Source organism: Amia ocellicauda, chromosome 9, assembly GCF_036373705.1.
Source record: "Amia ocellicauda isolate fAmiCal2 chromosome 9, fAmiCal2.hap1, whole genome shotgun sequence".
Lineage (NCBI taxonomy): Eukaryota > Metazoa > Chordata > Actinopteri > Amiiformes > Amiidae > Amia > Amia ocellicauda.
Genome location: NC_089858.1, coordinates 31,476,308 through 31,503,247, shown reverse-complemented (window position 1 = coordinate 31,503,247; position 26,940 = coordinate 31,476,308). Strand labels below are relative to the sequence as shown.

The window sequence follows — 26,940 nt, the reverse complement described above, 5'->3', positions numbered from 1 at the left end:
AGACTCAAAATCAAGTGTCTGTGGAGTAACGCTACACAGGATAAAAATTATTTATTTTCTCGACGCAGGTGGAAACAATTTACGTCAAGTTCCTCGCATGCAATATTTACTTTGAACGCTAATAAGAAATATGGATATGAGGTCATTGTTACAATTTACATCGTGCTACTTTCCTGGTTTTCCCAGCTCTAATTATTGCCATCCAGGGGAAGTCTGCCGGGCTTTCAAAACTCAAAGAAACATTTTATTGACATTACATGAGTGGTAACAAAGTTCCAGTTTCCACCGTTAAGCCAAATCTGCACAGGTCAGTTTATCTGTTGATTCATTCGGTGAAGTTGGTATTAGTCACAGAGCATGATTTCATTTATTGAATGAAACTCGTGTGTGTAGAAAAGGTCTGTGAGATAGAAAAGAGAAAGAAAAATGAGAGAGATCTTGTTTAAGTGTTGGAACTTTCACCTCCTGCTATTGATACAGACCACAGAGCACTGCTGAGGTCTCTAATCAGCAATCTCTTAGCCCTCATAATCTCTCTACTTCTATTTGCCTCCTTCCCCTCTCAAGGCGTGAGTTTTCTTGTGAATGGATCTGCCCAAACCTCCTAAAGTCAACCCCCTGTGAAAGAGCTGTGAGCTAGAGTTCTACACTACATCTATCACATCCTCTTACGTAATGTATAGTGTATTTAATATCAATTTGGTACCTTCAGTCCCCTTGTTCTTGCGCTTACTGGGTCTTTTCGATACCCACTAACCAACTTAATAATGTGGAGTGTTTTATTTCTTTATTTGGATAAAACGATCTTCCAAAGTGGCTTACCCAGTTATGCGTTTACCAGAGTATTCCGAGTAAATTGCTCAAGGGGACAATACCAGATATAAACCCATGACCCTCCGTTTCTACGTCCAGAGTCCTAACCACTGCTTAGAAGTATGACTGGAGGGGGTGGTTACACTGAGGTATGTCAAGATGAATTGCTAGGCATAGGCTCTGGGAAGATGTCAGTAGTAGGCTCAGTCTCCCACACAACTTCACAGATATGAAACATTGCATTTTACTCTGCGTTCAGAGAAAGAGAGCCCACAACAAGACACTATTGTTTGGGAAAACAGTCACTCCTGAATTATAGAGACAGCTCTCACCTCTAAAGATCATTCATCACTCTTTTTTTTTTTTTTTTTTTTTTTACCCATAAGCTATATATTACAAAGGCTTTTCCATGCTGTTCTTCCCAAATCCTATCATAATTCATCTAGGCCCTTCTTTTAATTCAATGTAACACAACACAAATATAAGACTGCCCTCAGTATGTAAGAGCAGACCATAAATCCATGGACAAGGGCAGCAGTGAATCTTGCGAGTCAGGCGAAATATTGGAGCTGAAATAGAAGCCACAGAATTAGACGCAGTCTTCAGTTTGATTTTGAATTATTTCCTGAAACTACAAGTATCGAAGCTTTACAGAAATACATCAAATAAATTAAAGCTCCAATGGATTGTGGTCTAGATTCGATGACATGTTTGGAGCACATCAATTAAAACCTTTCAAATGTGTCAAATCAAGTAATAAAATGTGATTTTCATCTGTTCTGTTTTGGATTACTGATCTTCAAGGATTGTTTTTTCATCTTAGATTTTTTCTCATGTCCCTTCAAACCCAACTGAATGTTATCTTGCTGCTTCTTTTACCATACATACAAACTTATTTTGAGTTTTGCAACTGGAGATTCATCATGTCTGCAAACTAAATCAGTCCATTACATAAACACTAGACAATCATACCAGAATGGAGGGACTTTGAAAATATGCAAGAAATATGAATATTTTTACCAAAAACCATGACGTACAGTGATACATCACTCCTTCAGACATTTCCTGGTGTTAAAGGAGTGGGAACAATTTAAAGGAGAGTCATTCATGCTTTTTAAGAATTCCTTGATTAGACCTCTTCAATCATTCTAATTTATGGCACAGGAAGAACAGCACTTTGGGTTTTCAGAAAACGGGGGAGAATAGTTCTAATCCAAATTATTGTTATTAAGAATATAAAGGGGACGGGATGAGTGTGACCACAACTTTCTATGAGGCAGATGTTGTTAGGTCAACTCTAATGACTTCCAATCTTCACAAACAGACTAAGTTCTGTCCATTGGTCCATTGCTGAGGTCTGTTTAACTGCTGCTTTGCCAAAACAATTGTTTCACATTGTTTGTGCGAGTCATGGATGTGTCTGTGTGTTTAGCACAGGAGAGGAAAAGACTGGAACTGAGGTGGTGGTGTGGGGAGGGGGGAGTAAGTAAGGGGGAGGGGGTGTTGGGGGGGTGGGAGAAAGGGAAGAGAGGGAGGGAGGGAGGGGATGAGGATAGGCGTCCAAAGTCACTGAACATTTTTTTGGCAGCCCCGCTCTCGGATTCTGGCCGCTAGCCCGGCTCTGAACCGAACTTAAACAAACTCCTGTTGCAGCCATCTGCTCGGCTTTAAAATAAATCAAACAATCTGTTGAGCCGTGGGTGATCAAGTTTCCATCTGCGCGGCCGCTCGCTCGCCTGCCTGGAGCCGTTACTTGCCTCCACCAGCCAAAAGGGGCCTGGCAACATGTGGCCTTGCTAATTCCTAAAGGAAAGAAACAGGACCCCTGGCTCCTAACTCAAACCAAGTGCTATTTTTACAGCGGCCCACAAAAAAACATTAAAAAAAAAAAAAAAGGTTTTTATTCTTAGTGGTCCATATAACTGCACGGTTTCAGGAGAAAATCAGTCTCAGTAGGAAACACAACCATAACATCAATGTGTTTCATTGTCATTCCTAGTATTTTCTGTGCCTCTTCTTTGTTTCGTTATTGCAGCATTATTGCTTCAGACAAGGCTATTTTGTTTTGTTTTTACCGTGATCACAACTCCTACTAGTTGAAAAGCAGCCTCATTCACTGTAGATATAACACACTTTGACAGTAAGATCTTCAGCTACTGCCGTAACATGACATCTCTCTAAAACTCACCCCATCTTCTCACTTTCCTGTGCATCAAGCATCTAATGTTCGATTTAGAAAAAGTACCACACATCTGCTTTGTGTATCCACATCACCAACACTTACACAAAATAAAAAACAAATTAAAACAAATAAAACATTGGGGCTCCCAAGCGGCTTAGCTGGTAAAAGCCTCAACTCAGAGGTTCTACAGTCCAGACAGTACTGGTTTCAATCTGGACTGTGTAATAGCAGACTGTGACAAGGAATCCCCACAGGGGCGGAGCGCAACTGGCCCAGCGTTTCCCGCTTTGGGTGGACTTGAGTTGGTCAGATTCTTAGGGTTGCTGCATTACAGAAACTCTTGTAGCTCACCGGGCGCCTGCGGACCTGCCGTGTTGTCAACGAGAGCGCTCTCTCTCTTCCGGGGCTGTAACAGCTGTGCCATTTGTGCAGAGGACTCTCAACGTGCAAATGAGCACATAGCTTGGCAGCTCACTCTTAGGAGGACACGCGTTAGCTGCCTACATCCCCCTTGGCTTAATTAGTACTGGGGTCATAGCGGTGAGCTGCGATGATGAAAAGTCTGGTCATTCCAAATTGGAAAGATATCAAAGGAAAAAGAATCATATTGTTTTATTAAAGAAGGAGGTTTCAAAGAGGCTAGATAACATTCTGTCGTTTGTCAGCTTGCATTTGTGTAGATGTGTACTCCATGATACTGTCTGTCTGCAAGCTTTCTGCTGGAGCATTGCCAGTTACACACTCTTGCATTAGGCCTACATCAGTGCGGAGAAAGGTGTTTCTCACAGACACAGACATTGTACCTAAGGAGGCACCATCAGGATAGAAGCAAACTGACAAACAATCTTCTGAAGGGACTGACTTACTTTAAAACTTTACTTCATAAATAAATCAACAAGACATGGAATAAGGAAATAAATGGCATGTAGATTAACTGAAAAAAATAAAAAAACAAGGAGATGTTCAACAATAAACTTGTTTGGGGTTTGTATTACTGGGAGGGCTTTAAATGTATTCAGCATTTCAGACTTTTTGCTAGGGATTTCACCACTGACAATAGAAATAATCAGAGGGAGTCTGGGTTCCTGCAATTGAATGTGAAAAAGTGTAATACACATGGTAGTACGAATGACGTGGAAGATGGATAGAAAGGTGGAGAGGGACAGAGAGATAACTGGAGTGAGAGAGAGCGGGGAGAGATTTAGGTTAGATGAAAGTGCACAAGCCTGTGGGCCACACATTCCTTCAATTACTGCTGACTTAACTTGAAATGTAACACTACATTGAACAAGTACATGCTACAGGAAGTGGACAAGTTCCTTCTGGGATAACAGGGGTTAAGACTTCCCTTGTAATGGTGCTAGTGCTAATAGGAACAATAATAACTACAACCTAATTGCATGTGAACATTTGTAAAGCCAAGCATTTGTCGTCAGTCAGTCCGCAGGCCTCACAGGTATTTACGCCTCTGTGCAAGTGCAACGATGTCAACACAGTTCACTCGTTCTCTCGGAAACTATTCTCCAGGTCCCATTTCAGTGTCCCTCTTCCTGTGGTTACAAATGTTACAGGGCTGATGTCAACCCTGTAGGCAGACTGCCACAAAAAAAATGCCTAGCTTACTCTGTGAGAATTTGTAGAAGAAAAAAAAAACACTTCTATTCCCGGATGGAAATTCTGAACACTTCTGTCTGCAGGCACTGTCCAATCTATTTATATTACACACTTGCTTAATCTTATAGCTGCTGTTATTTTCCTTTTGTTTTACAACACATAGTCATCATAACTGTGTCTGAATTTCAAAACTGAAAAATAAATTAATAATAAAAAATAATTACACTGAAGTATTACTCAGAGTTCTTGCATAAAGTAAATATTTCCATAGGCTGAGAACATGTCTAATGCTCAATTTAAATGGAGAAAATGGTTTTCAATTCTGTTAGTACAAGACTTTGCTGAATCTAAAGTCAATATGCTTTCTTTATATAGATGCCACCCTACATCGGATATTTAAGAGAATCTTCCATTAATTCAAGTTAAAAACACATCATTACACATCAAAAACATAATCATCATTAGCCATTATCATTTGAATACCAGTTCACAACATGCATACTGATGTTTAAAATAAATAAATGTTATGTGAACAGTAGGCCTACTTTTGATGATATGGTCAGAAGAGAGCCACATCTTCAGCTGCCAAGCTGACAACACTCGGGCAAAAACATGCAAACCAATGGCAAAACATGTTCTTGAAGGCTATGACAGCTGTTTGAATCAAAATTGTATGTGACGAAAATGAGGCGAGTAGGGAGTGGAAAAAAGGTGTTTGGGGTTTTGCTACGGATAATGAGACATAGAAAACCATTGGAGCAAAATGTGTGAACTTCAGCAAAAGCACATAGCAAGCTTTCATAGATGGTGGCAAACTGATCCCACTTCTTTAAATGAGCTGCAAGAGAAAGTTTTGCCCCTCAGTAGAAACGCAGACACCAAGGATGCGAAAAGCTATCCCAGCTGCAAAATGATACATTTATTTAAGTTCTCTACTGTGCATCTGTCACCATGCTTTCTTCAACCATATGACACTCCTATTAAACACGATTGGCTGAAATTCTACAGGGTAGAAGGAAAATAGAGGTGTGTCCAAAAGGGGGCAACACTTCTATGGTAAGCAGTAAACAGCTGTGGCCCCCTCATTACTAGGAACTAAAGTGCCTGTACGACCAAGCCTTTATTAATTTTAAAGTAGAACATGAGTTTGTGAAAATGTTAATTATTATTTTTTAAATAAATAATAGGCCTATATTTAGTATATTTTACATCACACAAACTAATGGGAGCAGATCAGTAATCTCATGCAAAGTTTAGCTGAAAAAAGTTATAGCAATCATTTACAAAGCTATTCTACAGCTCAAAACTTATAAAGGAACCTATATTTATTTGTATTGCCACTGTATTTATTTGTGTCCAGGTGAATTTTAACCGCTTTATCACTCTAATATCTGAAGCATGTAACTAACCATTCCAAAATATCTGTTCAAAATAACAATTCAACACATCAGCTAATGGCTTAAAATAAAATGTTGCCTTATTATGTAACACAGTTATCAAGGGGCTTCTACAGCTGATGATTTAATGGCTGAAATTGTCAATTGCTTTTTAACTTTCTCCATTTCCCACTTATAATGAGTGGAAGAGTTGAACAATATTCTGATTTATTGTGCTACTATCTCACATTCATTAATCGATATAATATGCATTATATGAATATTAGTGTGGTTAAAAAGTAAGTTAAACTCACTAACTAGCCTAATAAGTAAATAAGTAAAATGTCAAAACAATATTATTAAAATGGAAAATCAAAACAAAAATGGATTGTAATTGAACAAAATACACTGAAATAAAGCCACATCTGAAAGAACACTAGTGCAAATTGTTTTTTTCCAGCAAAGGTTTATCATTATGAATTGACAATTAAGAAGAAAAAAAAAAAAAGAACAACAACACTGCAGCCCACCATACTCAGGAACGTGCTGATCTCTCCACTTGCTTCCTTCATTGGAATGCTGACTTGATCCTCTCCATCATGTTATCAAGTTATTCAACAACTAATGAGATTTTGTAAACCAGGAAGTCTGCTGACAAGCCCTCATTAGATCATGAAATCATAAGCTGTTGTGGGACACACACACACACCAAAGCAAGAGAGTCCTGCTTCCCAGCTTCGATTCAGTTGCTCCGTGTGCTTTATTTTGCATAAGCTCAGTCAAAATCTTCAAATGTTTTGAATACAGAATCAAATCCAGAAAAGACCATGCTTAAGGTCAGGTTTAAATGTACTTTTATCAATTTTCAAAGAACTAATAAGCAGATGGTTTGATAGCTTTTTTGAGGGAGTTCAACTGGGTTCTGATTTCCAGCACTAGTAGTAAACACAAGGACATAAGAAAAGTAAACCACATAGAAAAAAATTAATTGACCCCGTGAACTGCTAATTACAAAAACGCAATTGGTTTTATTTATTGTGAAGCCATTTTCTACTGCTTATCAATAAAAATGCATTGAGCCCGTTTAGGATTGTATTTGGGGCAGTGGACAGGTCAAGGTTTTGATTTGGTTTAGCCTAAAAAGGCAGCAACTTGTTTTTTGCCATGACTGCCATTTCAGAGAGAATTAGCCCATGGACTGGTCAGCTAACAGCCTGCACGGCCACTGCTGCTCACAATCTGTTTTGTAAATACGTTTTTCTTTTCACAACTGTCACAGTTCAGCATGTACAGTTCGTGTCATCCGAGGCTATTAAAGTCTAGCACAGTGAGTGGCTGGATTAAGAAGAGAAGCGTCTCACTTTCAGGAAGACAAAGAGTCACGGTACTCTGAGGTACACAATCCATGCCAAAGCAAACAGAATGTGTTTTTTTCTTCCAATGTTCCAAATCTGTGAAATTCACAGGGATCCTTAAGATGACTTATTTATTTCCTCTTTCCAAAGCATGCATTTGCATCTTCAAACAATGATAAAGTATTGTATTTCTGGAAGGAGGGGGGGTGACTGCATCATCCTACTGCTATGTGGCCTGGTGCTATGATGAATAATCCGGGTATTTGTTTTATTTTATCAGAGCCTTATATTTAGCTGGCTCAGTTTATTTTTGGCCTATTTTCCTGCACTATTTTTAGAAAGCCCTGTTCATTGCATTGTCATAGCAAATAATCCCAGATGGGCACTAGAAGCAAACTGATGAGCACACACAAATGTCACCATATGGACACTTTTCACCTGTTCAGCTGTAGGAGAGTTTTTGGAGGTAAAACAAAACAAAGAAACAGAATAGCCAAGCCAAGCCAAGCCTAAGCCTAGCCTAGCTCTCCCTACCCTCACAAAGTCCTGCTGCTCAAGGGGGGGACGGGGACGATACCGCATTCAAAACAATGTAAAAACCCTCTATATGACCTATACTTATTATAATTTTTGTCCAATACAGATTGTACCGTCCTGAATTTGTTGGCACTGAATAAATTGAAGGACTCGTAATTTGTGTATTTTTGCCCAAACTCTAGATCACCTCGAGTACAGTCAAAAACTGTTATAAACACAGATCGAGCTTAACAACAAACTGTTTTGACCATAGTCTTTAAACTGCTGTGTAGCTGTCATTCCTACATGCATTCATTCTGCAATGGCGTTGTTTTTAAACGTTGCATTATGTAGTACATACCTCCATGGTGAATTAGGCCTATTTCCTATTTTTCATGAGTTTTACAAACTCCACAGGAATGATAATCAGACTCAGTAGAAAATACCCACCCACCCAGGCCGGGGTGGCACTGCTCTGAGCCAAAATGTGCCCCGATACTAAGGGACCCTTCTAAACACCCTGAAGGAGGGGAATACATGTTTTATTTATCATTCCTTCTCTCATTATGGTTTATTCTAACAACATTAAAAGCGCAGGATGTTTCTGGAGGGTTCTTTGTACTGGCACATGAAGGATTGCAAACCATTTTCTCCTCTTCTCTTTCCCTGCATGTGTTTACCACACACATTCCCTGGCCACAGAAGTGCACCACCACATATGCTAATGCTTCAACTCACCTTCGGGACATCCTCCACTTTACACTGCAGCAGATATAAATTTCTCTTTTTCACACTCCTTCCCTAATCCAATATATTTTCCACAACAATACTGGCTCGCGCTTTGGGTGATCTAACCAAACGCCAACAAAAACCATGAAGGCTTCCCTGAAAAAAAAAAAAAAAAAAAAAACGAATACAACAAAATGACTATTATCAGGTATTGCCCAGTACCATACGTGAAATTCTTGACAAAGGTCATGGTTTGCAAGGCAATTTTGTCTGGTGGGGGGAAAGTAAAATATTATAATCAGTACATTGTTTATTTGTTCCTAATGTCGTCTTTAACAAAACAGCAATAGCAAAAAGTATATTATCGAAGACATTGGTCCTAAGATAATGGATACAATGTATGGTACACAGGTATTGAAAGGAAGGGCAAATACTGTGGATTTGATTTTAAATGCCATAGAGTCATTTTGGGTTTTGTGCCAACTTACTTTTAAAAATTCTGCCTTTGGTGTAATCTCTCCTGAGCCTTATTGTGCCTTTAAAATCAGTTAAGTGTAGATTACAAAACTGAAATGGAACAAAAACAAAAGAAAATCGAGAGTCCAAATATCAACACTAAAAATAAGGACAAGTGTATCTCTCTCAAAGAGGACAAAAAAATACCAAAACAATAAAGCAAGATGGCTTGTGCCCCAGTGAGGGGGTGCGGTACATGAAATAAGCCAAGATAAGCAAGATGCCAGTCTGAGGAGGAGACAGAAAGCATGCTGGGAGGTAGGACTGGGCTGGTGATCTCATGGAATGTTTGGGTCATTTTTGTTGCAGTGGATCATTTTGGGAAATTTTTCTGCAATAAAGTCAGGAGGCTTCGACTAAACCCAAAACTTCAATGAACTCCAGATGACAGCAGTGTGACACGCAGAGGGACAATAAACCCAGTTGCTGCCAATGGGAAATCAGCTTCAGGTTTTGGATTTAGCATGAAGTGGGGGTGAAATCCTGAATGAATGTTTGGAAATACACTGAATCCTGATGCAACACCAATATCTCCAGTAAGGGATGTGAAGCCGTAGAGGGGGTATTACACACATATACACCGATCAGCCATAACATTATGACCACTGACAGGTGAAGTGAATACACTGATAATCTCGTTATCATGGCACCTGTCAGTGGGTGGGATATACACTCACCTAAAGGATTATTAGGAACACCTGTTCAATTTCTCATTAATGCAATTATCTAACCAACCAATCACATGGCAGTTGCTTCAATGCATTTAGGGGTGTGGTCCTGGTCAAGACAATCTCCTGAACTCCAAACTGAATGTCTGAATGGGAAAGAAAGGTGATTTAAGCAATTTTGAGCGTGGCATGGTTGTTGGTGCCAGACGGGCCGGTCTGAGTATTTCACAATCTGCTCAGTTACTGGGATTTTCACGCACAACCATTTCTAGGGTTTACAAAGAATGGTGTGAAAAGGGAAAAACATCCAGTATGCGGCAGTCCTGTGGGCGAAAATGCCTTGTTGATGCTAGAGGTCAGAGGAGAATGGGCCGACTGATTCAAGCTGATAGAAGAGCAACTTTGACTGAAATAACCACTCGTTACAACCGAGGTATGCAGCAAAGCATTTGTGAAGCCACAACACGTACAACCTTGAGGCGGATGGGCTACAACAGCAGAAGACCCCACCGGGTACCACTCATCTCCACTACAAATAGGAAAAAGAGGCTACAATTTGCACAAGCTCACCAAAATTGGACAGTTGAAGACTGGAAACATGTTGCCTGGTCTGATGAGTCTCGATTTCCGTCGAGACATTCAGATGGTAGAGTCAGAATTTGGCGTAAACAGAATGAGAACATGGATCCATCATGCCTTGTTACCACTGTGCAGGCTGGTGGTGGTGGTGTAATGGTGTGGGGGATCTTTTCTTGGCACACTTTAGGCCCCTTAGTGCCAATTGGGCATCGTTTAAATGCCACGGCCTACCTGAGCATTGTTTCTGACCATGTCCATCCCTTTATGACCACCATGTACCCATCCTCTGATGGCTACTTCCAGCAGGATAATGCACCATGTCACAAAGGTCGAATCATTTCAAATTGGTTTCTTGAACATGACAATGAGTTCACTGTACTAAACTGGCCCCCACAGTCACCAGATCTCAACCCAATAGAGCATCTTTGGGATGTGGTGGAACGGGAGCTTCGTGCCCTGGATGTGCATCCCACAAATCTCCATCAACTGCAAGATGCAATCCTATCAATATGGGCCAACATTTCTAAAGAATGCTTTCAGCACCTTGTTGAATCAATGCCACGTAGAATTAAGGCAGTTCTGAAGGCGAAAGGGGGTCAAACACAGTATTAGTATGGTGTTCCTAATAATCCTTTAGGTGAGTGTATTAGGCAGCAAGTGAACATTTTGTCCTCAAAGTTGATGCGTTAGAAGCATGAAAAATGGGCAAGCGTAAGGATCTGAGCGACTTTGACAAGGGCCAAATTGTGATGGCTAGACGACTGGGTCAGAGCATCTCCAAAACTGCAGCTCTTGTGGGGTGTTCCCGGTCTGCAGTGGTCAGTACCTATCAAAAGTGGTCCAAGGAAGGAAAAGCGGTGAACCGGCGACAGGGTCATGGGCGGCCAAGGCTCATTGATGCACGTGGGGAGCGAAGGCTGGCCCGTGTGGTCCGATCCAACAGACGAGCTACTGTAGCTCAAATTGCTGAAAACGTGAATGCTGGTTCTGATAGAAAGGTGTCAGAACACACAGTGCATCGCAGGGGACCTACACAATATTAGGCAGATGGTCATAATGTTATGTCTGATCGGTGTATAGGGTATACAAGACATTTCAAGACAGCATGGGTATAAACATTGATATCAACTTGCACAACTTGGAATATACATTCATGGGGAAAATGTCATTCCATGAAATGGGTGTGATACAATCCGTTTCTAGCAAATAATTCTGCTTCACTTCACCATCCGGGACCATACAGATCAATAGAATAAACTTAATTGTATCCGAGTAAAAATAAATAGAGTCCTGTACTTTTTAAATCATTTCAATCAAAAAACATGCAAACGTAATACATGAGTTAGTAAGGCCTGTGTATTTTAAATGTTTAATGTTTGTTTCTCTCCAAATAAAATACAATCATCAAACAATTTCCTATAAAATAATTTTGATTAAATCAGAAACCAAGATATTCATCATAATTGTTATGCTTGCTGATGCCTGGTTAACAATGTGCGACTATTCGGCTATTACAACTCCTCTTTGCTCTGTCAATGGTGTGGTCAGCTACCGCCATGGTCAAGTTCTGTTGAGGTGATGAAAGCAGATGTGTGGAGGACCTTCTCTGACACCTGTTCCCTGGCAAACCTCGATACCATCATCACATCAGTGTTTGAATCTCCACAGCTCTTTGAGGAAAAATAAAACAAACTCTTTGCTCTGAACGGAAACCATCTCTGTTTTTCTATCCTACCACAAAAACACACAGAGTTATTCTAAGCGGTCTTCTGAATTTCAAGCCTGTTTCAGAGAACTTCTCACCTCAATTCCTTTAAAAGAATGGGGACGGACCCGTATATCACTATGAGCAGCTCTTCAAAAGATAGAAAGTGTTGCTATCGCTACCTCTTATGCTGAATAAAAGACAAAATCCTCAAAGGTAAGACGCTATGTTTTTAGATTGCTTTTGTAGTTGTTCTCTACTGCAAAACTGAAAACGTAGAACAAATAAAAACACAATTATGCTTAGAATAAAATTGGAAGAAAATAAATGGTTTGTGGAAATATAACCCTGAGATAGTCTACAAATCTTTTGATTTACAGAGCAGTAAGCACTATGAACTATGATTACGGGATAAAACGATTAGTGAAGCATGGCCATCTTGGAATTCTCCCTCTGATTTGCATGGGAACTGAACTACCCTCCCAGAGCCAATCCCAAAGCACAGAGGGGAAAATGACCGGACAGAGAAAGAGAACAAAAGGGGATATATCCCACATTCAACCTAGATGGGCCATAACAGCAGGCATGTTATCACACAGCTCTCGGCAGGGAAGCACAAAAAAGCTTGCGTCATCTATTTCTTTATTGTTTTCCTCTCCATGAAAAGTGTGAGAGAGGAAAAATAAACAATGTTTTATAGCCGCCGCCCTGTCCAGTCATTAAAAGCCTTTTAGTCCGTGGTGCCAGACCTCTCAACAGGCCAAAAACAGGAATAAACACCTCACACTGTGAAACTCCTTTCTGGGCCTGCGTCTCTGACACGCTGGCCGTCTGTAAACAATATGTGTTCCATTTCCACTGGGTCCATTCATTCAGCCCTGCTCTGAATTAACAGTTTGTGTATAATAAAAGCAAAAAAAAACTGGGGGATGGGACGGGACAGAGACTTGGCCCCAGACCAAATTAGGAGAGCAGAGCTGTGTTTGTAGACCAGGAACCTCGCAGTGAGATGCTGCCAAGTCTCAAGCTCTGGATGAGAGACTCCTGCATTGGGTTCACTGGCCCATAGTTTTCTTCCCTCCCATTTCCAGCAAAAAGCAAAACCTACGTCTCCCTCAGTCAGTTCCTCGGGTCAATAGATCATTTTTTAATTCACTGGGAGGTTCACATGGATTCACAAGTTCCCCAAAATACAAGATGCACATACTTGTGTGTGCCTCTCAGCCCAAAATACCACAGGCGGCAAAACGATGCCAAGTGGGCCTACTGGAGAATCACACAGCCAAAAGGTTAAGTAGCTATTGCATTCTCTGGCTCCTCGCAAACAGAATCTACAGAAGCTTCAATAGGACATCCAGTTAATCCAAACACAAAACTAAAACGAAACATGTGTGCATTACTGTATGACTATTTTAAAAGAATTATGGCAAAAAATAAGTCTACATTTCATTTTCCACTGGTACAGTAGATTGTGGTTTTACTTGTCTCTCTACAGTTCTAACTCTGACTTGTGTAACATGCGCAGCTGTATAAATCCTTTTACGATTAACTAATCCTCCATTTACCCCGATTAAACAAGATATTTCCCCTGTAACTTGTCCTGAAATAAAATAATATGGTTTAATTCCTTCCTCAGTAAGTTTACTGTGGAACCGTAACTGTGGCAAGGAACCATGCACAACTCATGCTTTATAAATCTGATCCCTACTTCCCCATGCAAAATAGTATAATTTCAAAAAATAGTAGCATTAAGATTCGATACACAATTATGTCAAATCGAGTAGCTTCGTACCATTTGTGTCTGTGGGACTAATAATGGAGATGGAGTTTTTGTTGTGTTGTCAGTGCTAACTTGACCCTTGACCCTGCTATGACGTTTATTGTATGTTTGTTTGTTGCCATAGACAACAATGCACACACACAAAAAATAAAAAATATTCATTTAGATTGTTTCTTTGTTTCGTTTTAAATTATTTTATTTTTTATGCCCTCCCAATTTGGAATCACTGCCGATAACCTCAGGGCAAACAATGCCACTTGAATATTGTAAGAAGGACAATTGCAGCTACAACTGATAACATTTTTGACAGTCTGGACTGCAGGGCACAACCTCGGCTCAGAGCAAGGGCTTCAAATGGTGAATGGAAAGCGGGGCCCGTGACATGCCACCTGTCCGGCCGGCCCTGAAGTCGACACATACAGCTGACCACACGGAGATAAGGCCTGTGCAGAAATGTGTGAACCAGATGGTCTGCGGGAGAATGAAGTGCGAACCGCTTGTACACTAAAGACCTTTCACAGCCTCTGGCATTCTGAAGCACTTCTGTCTCAATCTCTAATATCTCCAAGCGGTGTCAGTTTCCCCACTGCCATTCAGCCCTCTTCAGCCGCAAGATTTAAACTTGGACCTCCCAGCCCCAAAATTCCAGAGGCGCTGAAATTGACACCGATTTGGGATATCCCTCTAAAAGTGGAAAATGGACTTGTCATAACTTGTGGCTCCGAATATCACATTAAATAAGATCCATTCACACTTTTCATTCAATAACTTTCTTCAAGTGTTACAGAAAGCCTTTTTTATTTTTATTTTCCTTTTTATTCTTTTGTGAGGTTCTCACTTTATTCATAAGACCTTAACATCAAGTACACAAGTTGAAGACTCAAAATACAGTATAATTACCAGGTAGACAGCTAAACAATTACTTCCATAAATCATACATATCCTGTGGTAAAACTTAGCCCCAGAGAGATTAGAGGTATCCATTCATTTTGTGGACATGCACATTTTCCTTTATTTGCAGTACGTTGATTGTGTTTTCACTGAACAGGTTTTCCTTTCACTGTTGCAAAGGCTGTTTAGGTTTAAAGTAAGATGCAAGTCTGAATTCCTACGCAAACAAAAGGGAGGTAACCCGAGTGAAAGCTCAGAAATACTAATGAATAGAAAGTTAATTCTTCTGATACTAACTGCCTAAGAAGACAAAGCAAAACAGGAGGTGTCTGTCAGCCAAGCAGTCTGGACATGTCCACCACTAAGCAATTATAACAGAGACAGCTGGCGTTGTGTGGGGGGAAAAAAATGAAAATGAGAAAATGAAAAAGCCTTAAGGCGATGAATATATCTTTCTGTGGGTATACCATGAATTTCCATTAGACCGAAGAGGCTCTCACAAGTACTACAAACCAGCTTTGTCTGTAAAGTATTTCCTTCATGTTAAATAGCCATGTAATGAAACGGTCAATTGCACTGAACATAATTTCATTAATGAAATGCGGCCTTGTGGTATTCATTTGTCTCCGAATCTCTTTACCTTACCTGGCGCAGACAAACGGCATTGCTCCAGGCTTGACAATATTAATAGATCATCATTAGTGGGCTTTGACAGTCATCGTTTCTTAACAAGGGAGGAGATGGGCTCCTGTACCCAATTACCTCAGTCACTCTGCAGCAGCAGCGCGAGAGCCAGAGGTAGATTAAAGTATTTATTTTACAGCTCCTTTTTCAGGTTATTCCTTTGCAGATAAATTATGCTGTGCTGCCATTAGATCGTGTGCAATGATCCACCATTAAACAATCATTAAAGTTTCTGAAGTCTCTTTTAAAAGTTATAAATAATAATAATACAATACTAGATATTGCACTCAAGATTGTTTCTCCTGTAATGTGAATACTTATTACTGATAATAATTCGATTTTAAATGCAATGATCCTTACAGTGAATAACTCTTCATAGACTATTCTTCTTTGCTTTAATATATACCCTTATTTTATATACCATTTATTTAAATGATGACCAGTAAATGATGGGCCAAGATTGACATCCATTAACCTGGAGTTCTATATAGCTGTACGTGTTCCACCAAATGAAAGGATGTTCGTTTTCTAACTTGGCGACCAGCTAAAAAACATCTTGGCAACCCTCAGATATTAAAATTGTACCATCTGTCTTAAATTTTCAATTGCAGCTCACAGTCAACCACACACTGTAAAGCAAATAAGCACCAGCCCACCCTGGAATTATATTTTGCTTAATTTACATGGCGAAGATAACTCAGGGCAGACACTCAGACCTCTGCAATTGTACCCCTACAGCATTTCATCACTTGATTAACTTAAGTTGACTGAATTCTTATAATTCTGCAGCGACACTAGGGAAATAGAGAAACCGATAATGAGAAGCTGAAGAAAAAGAACAAGGAGATACCAGTATAGCCTTAGAAATAAAATCACTGTAATAATTGTATCTAACAGCATTAGTGCAACGCCAAGTCCTTGAGCTACGAGCAAAGGCCTCCTACAGTTGGAGCCTAGCCAAAATATTTCCCAGAAGGAAGTGCAGCCCCCCTGTAGAAGGCAGTCACTGTGCCTGTTGGCAGCGCTGCCTGGGACCGTCTGTGCTGGGGCCCTGGTGTTACCGCACAGACAATGAGCGATGACCAAATCAGGAAGCACTTCCGCTTTCCCCGCTGACCTCTCATCTCCTCTTGCGACTTCTTCTCGTAAATGAGTCTGTGAGCACTGCCTTCGGAGCTCCCGTTTTGTTTTGCACCATTACTCTTATTATTTTCCTAATCAAACCCCTTGCCACGGCTAGATCTCTGAAAAGATTAATTTGTCTGAATTGCATTTGCGTTTACAGGCCATATGGTTGATGGATTCTTGATTTTATTTCAAACAAACAGGACACAAACAGCTCTGACGGCACACGCCCACATTTTCAACAACACAAATAAACAAAATAAATCTTGAGAACTACTTTACCAAAGCAAAAACATCAGCAATAGGACTAACCTTCAAATAAAGATGGGCTGTTGCTTTTGGAAGACATGAATTAAGGATTTCCTAGCAAAATCACAGCTACTTCAAGTTCAACAATAATAATGATTTGCTCAAAAAGGGCCTCTTGTTTTTAAACTGTTCCTGTCATTCAGACATTTGAATGAAAAAACTGTACTCCTATCTATTTTAATGGTAATTTCTGATTGTTTTTGAATTACTCCCATTGACTAAAAAGTGAAACAATTTAGCTAAACACCAAAAGCCGCCTTTTTGAAGCATACTGTTGGGATTTTGGCTGTGCCCCATATACATCAAACATCTTCATTAAAAGAGGATTTTATTTCACTGTGGCTTGACTCTGGCCAAAACATTCAAACATCAGCAAACTGAAAATGTGTCAAGTAACCCCAGTTTTCCTGTGAATGGTAAGTGCTGCCTTATTTGAACTACTCCAAGACGTAGTCATCTCCAGCTGACTCAAATACACATTACACAAGAGCAAGTATACCTAAACTAGTTATATTACACACACTGGGGCCTGAGCAAAAATCTGCACAATAAATAACAATAAGCAAATACAATACAGAGCAAATTTGATAACCATTACTTGGTTTCTCTCCTGGGAAAATCTGATTTTGCTCTTTCTTGTTAGGGGAGAAATTAGGAGGCATTTATAAAATGTATTTCTTTGTTTAGGTATAAAACACACCATTATAATCATAGCGTTAAAGAACTATGTGCAACACTAGTTTTTAAACCCTTTTGCAGGAAAAAGAACAGTGTGCCTCCTAATGTGGAACAATGTACCCATTTTCTAAAATGAATGGTGTTCAGTTGGAGTTAAGTACCCCATGTACACTAGCACTTGTTTCAATAGCACTCAGCGATCAGTAGGACATTCATCAGTGCAGGGGATTGTTTAATGGAGGGGCAACTTTTGCTTGTGAACAACTAGCTCTTCGAAAGAGATCTTGTATTAAGTAAGAATGCTTCTGCATCCCGATGCTCTTTGATACCAAACAACACTACTGATTGCACTCCGGTTTAGCAGCTTGCCCCCGATTTTCATCTCAAGGTTCAGCAGCAATCATTAACCCGCAAATTGAGTTCATCAGTCTGCCGTAAAGGTACAATTACTCTCTCTTTTAGATGTTCGAACCACCGCCCCTAAGGCCCAAGCACCTTAGCTTTAACCTGTCTAAGTGCATGTAAATTACTAGGGACATACCAACAGAGGCATTTCGACTGGGTCCGTTTTCTTCAGCATTAATGAGATAGTCTAGCTTTAACAAAATTGAACCATTTGAACCATTAAAATAATATTTTTATGTTGTGAATCAGAAGTATCTTCTCACGATTTCTAAATCTGAACCTCCTGAATCTGAATTGTATTCAAATGCTCAACATATTTATTTTATGATTGTGTGCTCCTTCAATTTCTCCATTCCAGGTTTGAGTTTTGTTTAGACCTGCTTTTTGGGTTTTACCTGCTTAACTATGAAATTGCTTTGTGTGTTGTAACAGGAATCCATACAGTGACATTACAGTGCAATCAGACAATGGTCTTCAAGGGCTTTTAAATTCAATCAAAGGACACCAGTGCACAGACGAGTTGGCGATAGCACAAAATGCTACCACCTTAAAGCAGGTGGACATATTTTAATACAGTTCTCTACTGAGTTGACTAATAGGGCGCTAGCTTGATTGCCCTTTGAAAATAGTTAATTACAATCAAGGCAGAGAGCAAATCTAAATCTAAACTCACCAACATGTAATTATGAATATGCTTTAGACGTGCTATACACTCACCTAAAGGATTATTAGGAACACCTGTTCAACTTCTCATTAATGCAATTATCTAACCAACCAATCACATGGCAGTTGCTTCAATGCATTTAGGGGTGTGGTCCTGGTCAAGACAATCTCCTGAACTCCAAACTGAATGTCTGAATGGGAAAGAAAGGTGATTTAAGCAATTTGGAGCGTGGCATGGTTGTTGGTGCCAGACGGGCCGGTCTGAGTATTTCACAATCTGCTCAGTTACTGGGAATTTCACGCACAACCATTTCTAGGGTTTACAAAGAATGGTGTGAAAAGGGAAAAACATCCAGTATGCGGCAGTCCTGTGGGCGAAAATGCCTTGTTGATGCTAGAGGTCAGAGGAGAATGGGCCGACTGATTCAAGCTGATAGGAGAGCAACTTTGACTGAAATAACCACTCGTTACAACCGAGGTATGCAGCAAAGCATTTGTGAAGCCACAACACGCACAACCTTGAGGCGGATGGGCTACAACAGCACAAGACCCCACCGGGTACCACTCATCTCCACTACAAATAGGAAAAAGAGGCTACAATTTGCACAAGCTCACCAAAATTGGACAGTTGAAGACTGGAAAAATGTTGCCTGGTCTGATGAGTCTCGATTTCCGTCGAGACATTCAGATGGTAGAGTCAGAATTTGGCGTAAACAGAATGAGAACATGGATCCATCATGCCTTGTTACCACTGTGCAGGCTGGTGGTGGTGGTGTAATGGTGTGGGGGATGTTTTCTTGGCACACTTTAGGCCCCTTAGTGCCAATTGGGCATCATTTAAATGCCACGGCCTACCTGAGCATTGTTTCTGACCATGTCCATCCCTTTATGACCACCATGTACCCATCCTCCGATGGCTACTTCCAGCAGGATAATGCACCATGTCACAAAGGTCGAATAATTTCAAATTGGTTTCTTGAAGATGACAATGACTTCACTGTACTAAACTGGCCCCCACAGTCACCAGATCTCAACCCAATAGAGCATCTTTGGGATGTGGTGGAACGGGAGCTTCGTGCCCTGTATGAAATCTCTACAAATTCACAAGCTCTCCACAAATCTCTATCAACTGCAAGATGCTATCCTATCAATATGGGCCAACATTTCTAAAGAATGCTTTCAGCACCTTGTTGAATCAATGCCACGTAGAATTAAGGCAGTTCTGAAGGCGAAAGGGGGTCAAACACAGTATTAGTATGGTGTTCCTAATAATCCTTTAGGTGAGTGTATATAAAGAGTCTTTAGTTTATTTTTAAGGACTTCTGGACACTGGTCATGTGTAAGATCTCATTTCATTCCCATCCTCCCATCTTAATTAGTGTTGGAAACAAACTAAAAGAGAGACACAGACACGCTTCAACTTATCACAATAGTCAACAATTTACTACCTGAATATGGTGCACCTATACCAGAGTCTTGGTTCAGTATATAAGCTGTATTACATTATTTCTAATAGGAAAACGAATATTGAAAGTTGAATCTAAAGAACACATGGGATAATATAAGTTGATCCAACAGTACCACACTGGTATCTGTACAAATAAAAGAATGCCCTGGAAATGTGAGCATCACGTCTCATTTATTCTATGAACTGAATGTCATGCTCCCACTGGACATCAGATTGATCATTTCTCTATGAATGGTCAAACAGAGCAATGAAAGCAAACTCTAAAAGGTAAATACTGTCATCGTAACTTGAGTCTCAATCCATATTGGTCAATAAAAGAGACTTATCAGATCAGGAATACAAATCAGGCTTCAGTTAATTATTATTATTATCATGATTATTAGTATTATCTATGTCATAAAAGCTTGTTTCATGTGATGCTAATTATGCTTGCTTACATGTGCCAGAATGTAATCCTTCACCTTGGAAATAGATGTGAAATGAATTGGAAAGGTCAGTGACTGCAATATTGAACTGCAGTCTCTGTGTGCTTTTATTCCTCTCTCTCTCTCATTTTCTCACTCACTCTCTCCCCTCTCCCCCTCCCCCAACCATTTTTTTTTTTTTTTTAACAGATAACAAATGTGCCAGGAAACAGAGGAAGCAGATGTGTGCCTTCTATTGACATGAAAGCGATGACAGGGGAGCTCTGGAGCTGATCACATGTCATTGGAAGACCGAGCACCTGTTTCCCAGTCCCTTAACATTTCCAGCACTATGAAGTCATCTGTTTGCTAAGGCCAAAATGGCTTAATCTCCAGTGCGCCGTCAGCCCAACACTGAACAACTACACTTCGAATCTTCTTTTTTTTTCTTTTTCTTTTTTAATTCATTGACAGTATGACAGAATTATTTTGTTTTGTTAAGACTGTTTCTATGTACCTTGTATTAATGATTTACAGTTTGAACTAACCAGAACATAAAACCCTTGGCCAAAGCTGGAACTTTAGTAGTGTGACTTGAATGACATCCACAGATGTTCAGACTTCTGTTTTATTGAGTTATGTTGGCAGAAGTCAAAGCATTAGGAGGACCCATGTAGGTTCTTTAAAGTGCTGCATATAAATTATGTCAGGATTAAAGGTGTCTACCTGCTGCTAACAGCATAACGTCAAGTCGGCGTGAAAAAAAAAAAAACATATGCAGTGTATGGTTTGTCATGTTTTCGACTAGGCCTGTCTTGGTCTTGAACCTGTGTCTTGGTACACTGAGAAAATAAATATCCACACATTTCCCAAAAAAACAATCAAGCAATTTAACACTCAAGCCAAGATTTTGGCATTTTAAATACACTTTCAGGCTCATTTGGATAGCATCTGTTTTCTGTAACCTGCAGTCTTTGCAAAAGTGGAAAAGGTTAATATCAAAGTCATTGATGACTTTCAGGACTTGTTTTATTTGTTGCACTCATGTTGCCTTTCCCTATCAGATTAATTCCTGTTTAATAAGATATTACACTACAATATGAATATATTTCTCCTTGCTCCTGGTTTATAATTGACTAACTCTCCTGTGCTCCATTTTGGTAAGCTTTCTACTGCAGCATATGACACTACACTGTTTCATAGAAGCCTTTCACAAGACTTTTGACAGCCCTTGGCTCAACAGCAAAAACTAAACACCATTGCCAGAAAAGCGCTGGAAACAGGGGGGAAAGGTGGACAACCATGGGTCAGTCCACAAAGCCAAAAGAAAACTTCTCAACCTACTTAACAGATTGTCAAAGAATAAATACAAACTAGTTTGCAACACACAGCAACAATAATAAACACAGTACTGATACTCAAAACATAGTGCTTTCCCTTTTTAAAAACAAAATCTCAATCAGAAATCACATGAAAGCATAAATATTTTGTATAGATGATTGTCTACAAGCTCTGGCTAACCCCTGCCGCTTTTCATTTACATTCTGCCGGGAAAGTATGCCAAACATCAACAACAAAAAAGAAAACGCACTTCGGCATCAATGCTCTCAACCCAAATCAGAACTGCTTATCGCTGGGGCGCACTTTCAAAGGTATTTGCCACGTTGCACTATCTTTGCACTATATTGGACCAAACAATAACAATGAAAATTGTATAATGAGTAGAAAAGTGAACTGGAGAAACATGGAACAAAGCCATCACTGAAGGCTTGTCAACAAACAAAAAGGCCAATGCAGTACAGCTTTCTATTTATGTTGGAAAAGACATTAACATATTAACATATATTTCTGTTGACTATGACAGCCAAATAAATACTACTAGTTATACATACACACACATATATACAAACATATTGATTTACACACACACGTATACATTTACAATTACTCAGCTACATGACAGGATGTGTGATTGTAGGTAGAGCGTGACTTACCTTGTGTTTACTGGGGGGCGAGGCGCTGTCCAATAAGCTGTTTTGCTTCATGTTCTGGCCAGCCAATACCATAGCCTTACATTCCACACAAGATCCAATGGTCAACTTTTTCCCATCATCCACAACCAGAGTGTTACTGACTCTGGGGGCGTACAAAAACACTGGCAGTCTGGCCACGTGAACCATTTTTAAACCCAGACAGCGCTTCTTCTCCTGTCTGCAGAAGAAACACACAAAGCTTTCACAGTTGTACTGCCTGGACCAGGGACTGCTAGTGGGCTGGCTGGCTCTGCTCTCATGCTGAACCCACTGGCCCAGGAGGTCGTGGTAACACAGCACACAGGTGGACACCAGGCCGGTGGAGTCGGCTGGCTTGGCCCGGGGAGCAGGCGGGTGAACAGTCAGGAAGGGGAAAAAGGGCTCTCTCTCCCCACAGCGGCCGGGGGGGTTCACGTTGAGCTGGAACTCCACTCCGGCCACCAGCTCTGCCCCACACAGGTAGCATACTGATGTGTGGCCCATTCGGGAGCTGGGGAGGCCCAGGCAGCTGGTCTGAGTGGTGGCCCCAGTCACCGTTTGGTGGTATCTCCCCAGGAAAGTGTTGACTGATGTGATGAGCTCCTCACTGAGGCACAACCTATATGCTGCCCACATATCCTCTAAAATGCTATAGCAGGTCAGACAGCAGTGCACCTTTCCATTCTTGACCCCTCTGGCATTGGGAGGGCAGGGGAGCAAATTAATGAAGGGGAAGTGCATGGTACTCTTGGGATTGCCCACTGCTTTGGTGCAGGCCACTTTCACGTCTTTGCAGCAATCCTGGCCACACAGAAAGCAGGCCTCCCGGGCGGGCTCGGGCTCGGGCACGGGCTCCTGGCTCTCAGCTGGGGGGGGCTCGTGACCTGAGACGCCAGCATTTAAAGGCACCACATACAGGCGCTGCAGAACCGGCACGCTGGCCAGCTCAAACCCTTGCCACTGCTGCATGAGGGAGGAATGACAACACGAACAGACTAGCGTGCACCCTCCCGGGCTGAGAGGCACGGCCCCGGGGGGTGGGCTGTGCAGCCACAGGAAAGGGAAAAAGGGCTCGTTTGAGGTTCTCTCCTGCTTCTGCACACACACTGTATACTGGTTACTTTGGGACAGTCTGGTGCCACATATGTAGCAGGCACACTCCTCCACAGCACTTGGGGGCTTTGTGATGACACTTCCAGGCTCCCTTTGCTGCCTGTTCAGGGCTAAAACACGCTCCCTGCTGCCACTGACATCAAACACCTCGGGGTCGTCGTCACTCGTTATGTTGATCTCATTGTCGTCGGAGTCCGAGTCCTCGCCAAAGTGGTTACTGTCGTTGCTGTGGTTTGACTTGCACGGATGGGTCCCACGCAGCATGTCTGAAGCCTCCCGCTCAGAAGCGCTCAGGGCTCGGACAGGTGACAGCCCGCCGACGGCATCGGCAACATCTGCGGCTTTATGACTTCTGTGTCGCAGGACTAGAGGATGCCTGGGATTACAGCTGCTGTCGGCAGAGTGTTGGCGCGGCTCCGCATGGTTGGCATTCTCCTCTGGTAGCCACTGCTTGTTGCGTATAATGATCCCGTTGTCTTGCACAGGTGTCTCGGCAGAAGGGGTGCCATAGCCCCGCTGCGGGAGAAACTCCTGGAACTGGGCCAGGGATTTGGATCTGTGATTGAGGATCTGCGCCGGACGCCTCGGCTGCAGAGCGGGATCCGATTTCGGCGCGTCCTGCGCGGAGTGGCCGCCCACAGTGTACCGGCCTCCCGGCGGGGCGTCCGGGCTGCTCTTCAGACTGGCCTCGCTTCGTTTCGCGGCGCCTTCTTTGGAAGTTTTACTGCTGGTGGGCATTCCCGAACACGCTTCTTTATTCGGGCCGGGTCTGCCCGCTAGATCCAGCTCCTGATCCGACAGGTTTTCATTGTCAGAAAGGGATGACAGGTCGGATTCAGGTGCGTCGAAATTCTGGCTACTCACGCTGATGCGCCTCTCCAGGTCGTAGGAGATGTTCCACTCCTGCGGGATCCGCCTGGAGTCGCACTGGTACGGCCGCTTCAGCCAGTACATGCGCTTCTCTATCGGGGTCCTGGACCTCTCGAAGGAGTTCCACTGCTCCCCCAGGAAACACTGGCAAACCGCGCACACCAGCACGCATCCCTCTGGGGTAACTTCGTCAGCCCCCGGCGCCGGCTCCTGGTGTTGCAGAAACGGGAAAAAGGGGTAGTTTTCCCTCTGATATTTAACCTGTAGTTTGACTTCTTTCCCGGTCGAAACCCCCCCTCCGCATATAAAACAATACATCACTCCGATGCCATTGCGCTCCGCTCTGCTGCCGTTGCCGGACAAGGCGCTCTCTTCCCCGGGTAGAACCGCAGCCATGAGTCGGTGCTTCCTGGACATCGGTGTCAGGTCCTTGTCTCGGGGGTCGTTCATGGTTTTATAAATATCCAAAGGAAATCCTCAGCCGATGTTTCATTCTAACTTAAATAACTGTATCTATAAGCGAAAACTCTGCAGGACGATATTGATATTATGTATCGCGTTTACTTACAATGACTACAGAATCCCATTGAGCCGAGATGCGGCGCTTCGCAGCAGCAGCAGTGTAGCCTGGCAGTTTAGGGATTTAACACACCAAAACCGTCCCAAAAACAGACTCGCAATGTAGAAAAGTGGCTTCTGTGTTGTATTTCGGATCATGTCCTCTTATTAGCGGTATCCCAGCTGCATTTCTGCCAGGAGAGATCGCATTTGAAGCGCAGTTCGCCTCTCCTGCAGCTAACTTTCCTGTGTTCTCCAAACTTTGGCTGTTAACTGGCTCACACTGTACACAGCGCCATCTCCAATTTACTGGATCCGTTTCAGGGACCCACAATGCAACTGTCCGTAGCCTGAAACAGCGCTGATCAGAAAGTCAGCAGGCTCTGCTCCAGCCGGGATCACAGTCCTCTCCTCACACTGCGAAATTATCACCAGCTGTTCCCTCGCCACGAAACGCTACGACACCCATACCCCCTCCAGCTTCGGTGTAGTTTATTTCTCATTCGGTTGACAACGTCTAGAACAGAATATCTGTAAGTACAGTGATTGAAAAAAGGTTAGTGTTTGAACTTTAAAAAGAAAAGAGTGCCTAATTAAACATTTCAATTCTTTCATGTATACTCCTTGTGTATGCATGCTATAAAACATACATCAGATCTTATGCATCTTCATTATTGTAAGTAAATACAAGTGTTCAGCATGAATAACTAAATCAGTTTCCCCTCACTTTTAGAAAGTGCAGTGGGAGAACCCCTATACTGACATCAAAGGCGTTGTAAAACCATTTGCAGAATGATGAACTGTGTTTTCAAAGGGAGCAGTGCTGTCTCTAACTAGTGGAGAAGAAAGCTGTGGACGTGCCAGAAAACACTTACCCCAAACGCCAGTGAGCAACAACTAGTACAAACAACAGCCATTCCCACGATGAAGTCATGCTTGAAACCTCAGTATCTAAAACCATCTGACGGGCCCACAGACAAGGAACATTAATTTTACAAAAACCTTGGACACTCTTTTACTCTGTTCCAGCAATCGGGATCAACAAAAAATCAAACCGTTACAATTTATTTCAGCATCTGTGACACCCCGACTTTTCAAAGGCTTTCACCATGAAATACCATACAAGTACTTCTATAGTAGAGACAGTGGTGGAGTCCATCTTTGCTTGAGCTTCCACTTCAGTATTAAAGTGTCCACATCAGTATTTCATTGGAATTGCAAGTGAGTAGATTAAAATAAGTTGCTTTAAAGACAACAAATGGATGTTCAGGCCTGTTTTAGTTGTATCTCAGGGTAATCTCCTTACCACCTGTATCTGTAACTGTAACTCTAGCTGTCTCTGTCTTTAATAAGTGTGAAGGCATGTCCCCACACAGGGACCACACAACATGGCTCATCATTAACTGCTTGCCACTGAGTGGGGACTGTGGTGTCTCCGCACTCTAGTTGACCAAGGAGGTCAGCAGTGACCGCAGCTGCCACTGTGTTTCATGGAATCACAATATGTGTACTGACCTCAAGACACAACATCCAATAATGAGGGGAACTGATATTACTAAAAATATACATGACGGTTTCTCACTCATAACTACATCATCCTTTCATTGGTATATGAATACAGAAGGAGGCTTACTGATTGACTGACTGACTGATACACTGTCTGACTGACTGACTGACACACTGGCTGACTGAGTGAGTTCTTGCTCTACTCTTGTAGAATGTGAGAATGTTAAAATCTCCAGTATTGCACTGAGACGTGATTTGCTACAAGCTTTAATTAGGAAGATGTGAGAGGATAGACAATTATGTTTGCCATGTACTACATTTTGAGGTAGAAATTAGGAAAAGAATGTACAAAATGAATACATTTTCTTCAGTTCTTTGGTCCATATAGTAGAGTTTGTCCTGCAGTTACCCACGTATAGCC

At 41.7% G+C, this 26,940-nt stretch overlaps 1 protein-coding gene across 6 annotated transcripts in view; it reads right to left on the bottom strand.

The window, feature by feature from the left end:
- Window positions 1-25,303, bottom strand: part of gse1b (Gse1 coiled-coil protein b) — a 298,511-nt gene extending 273,208 nt beyond the window's left edge. For all 6 annotated transcript variants that reach the window (XM_066714073.1, XM_066714074.1, XM_066714078.1 and 3 more), the window contains exon 1: window positions 22,455-25,303. In XM_066714073.1, coding sequence (XP_066570170.1) covers window positions 22,455-24,905 — 2,451 coding nt within the window. In that variant the 5' untranslated portion in view covers window positions 24,906-25,303. The remainder of the gene's footprint in view (window positions 1-22,454) is intronic.
- Window positions 25,304-26,940: the final 1,637 nt, after the last annotated feature.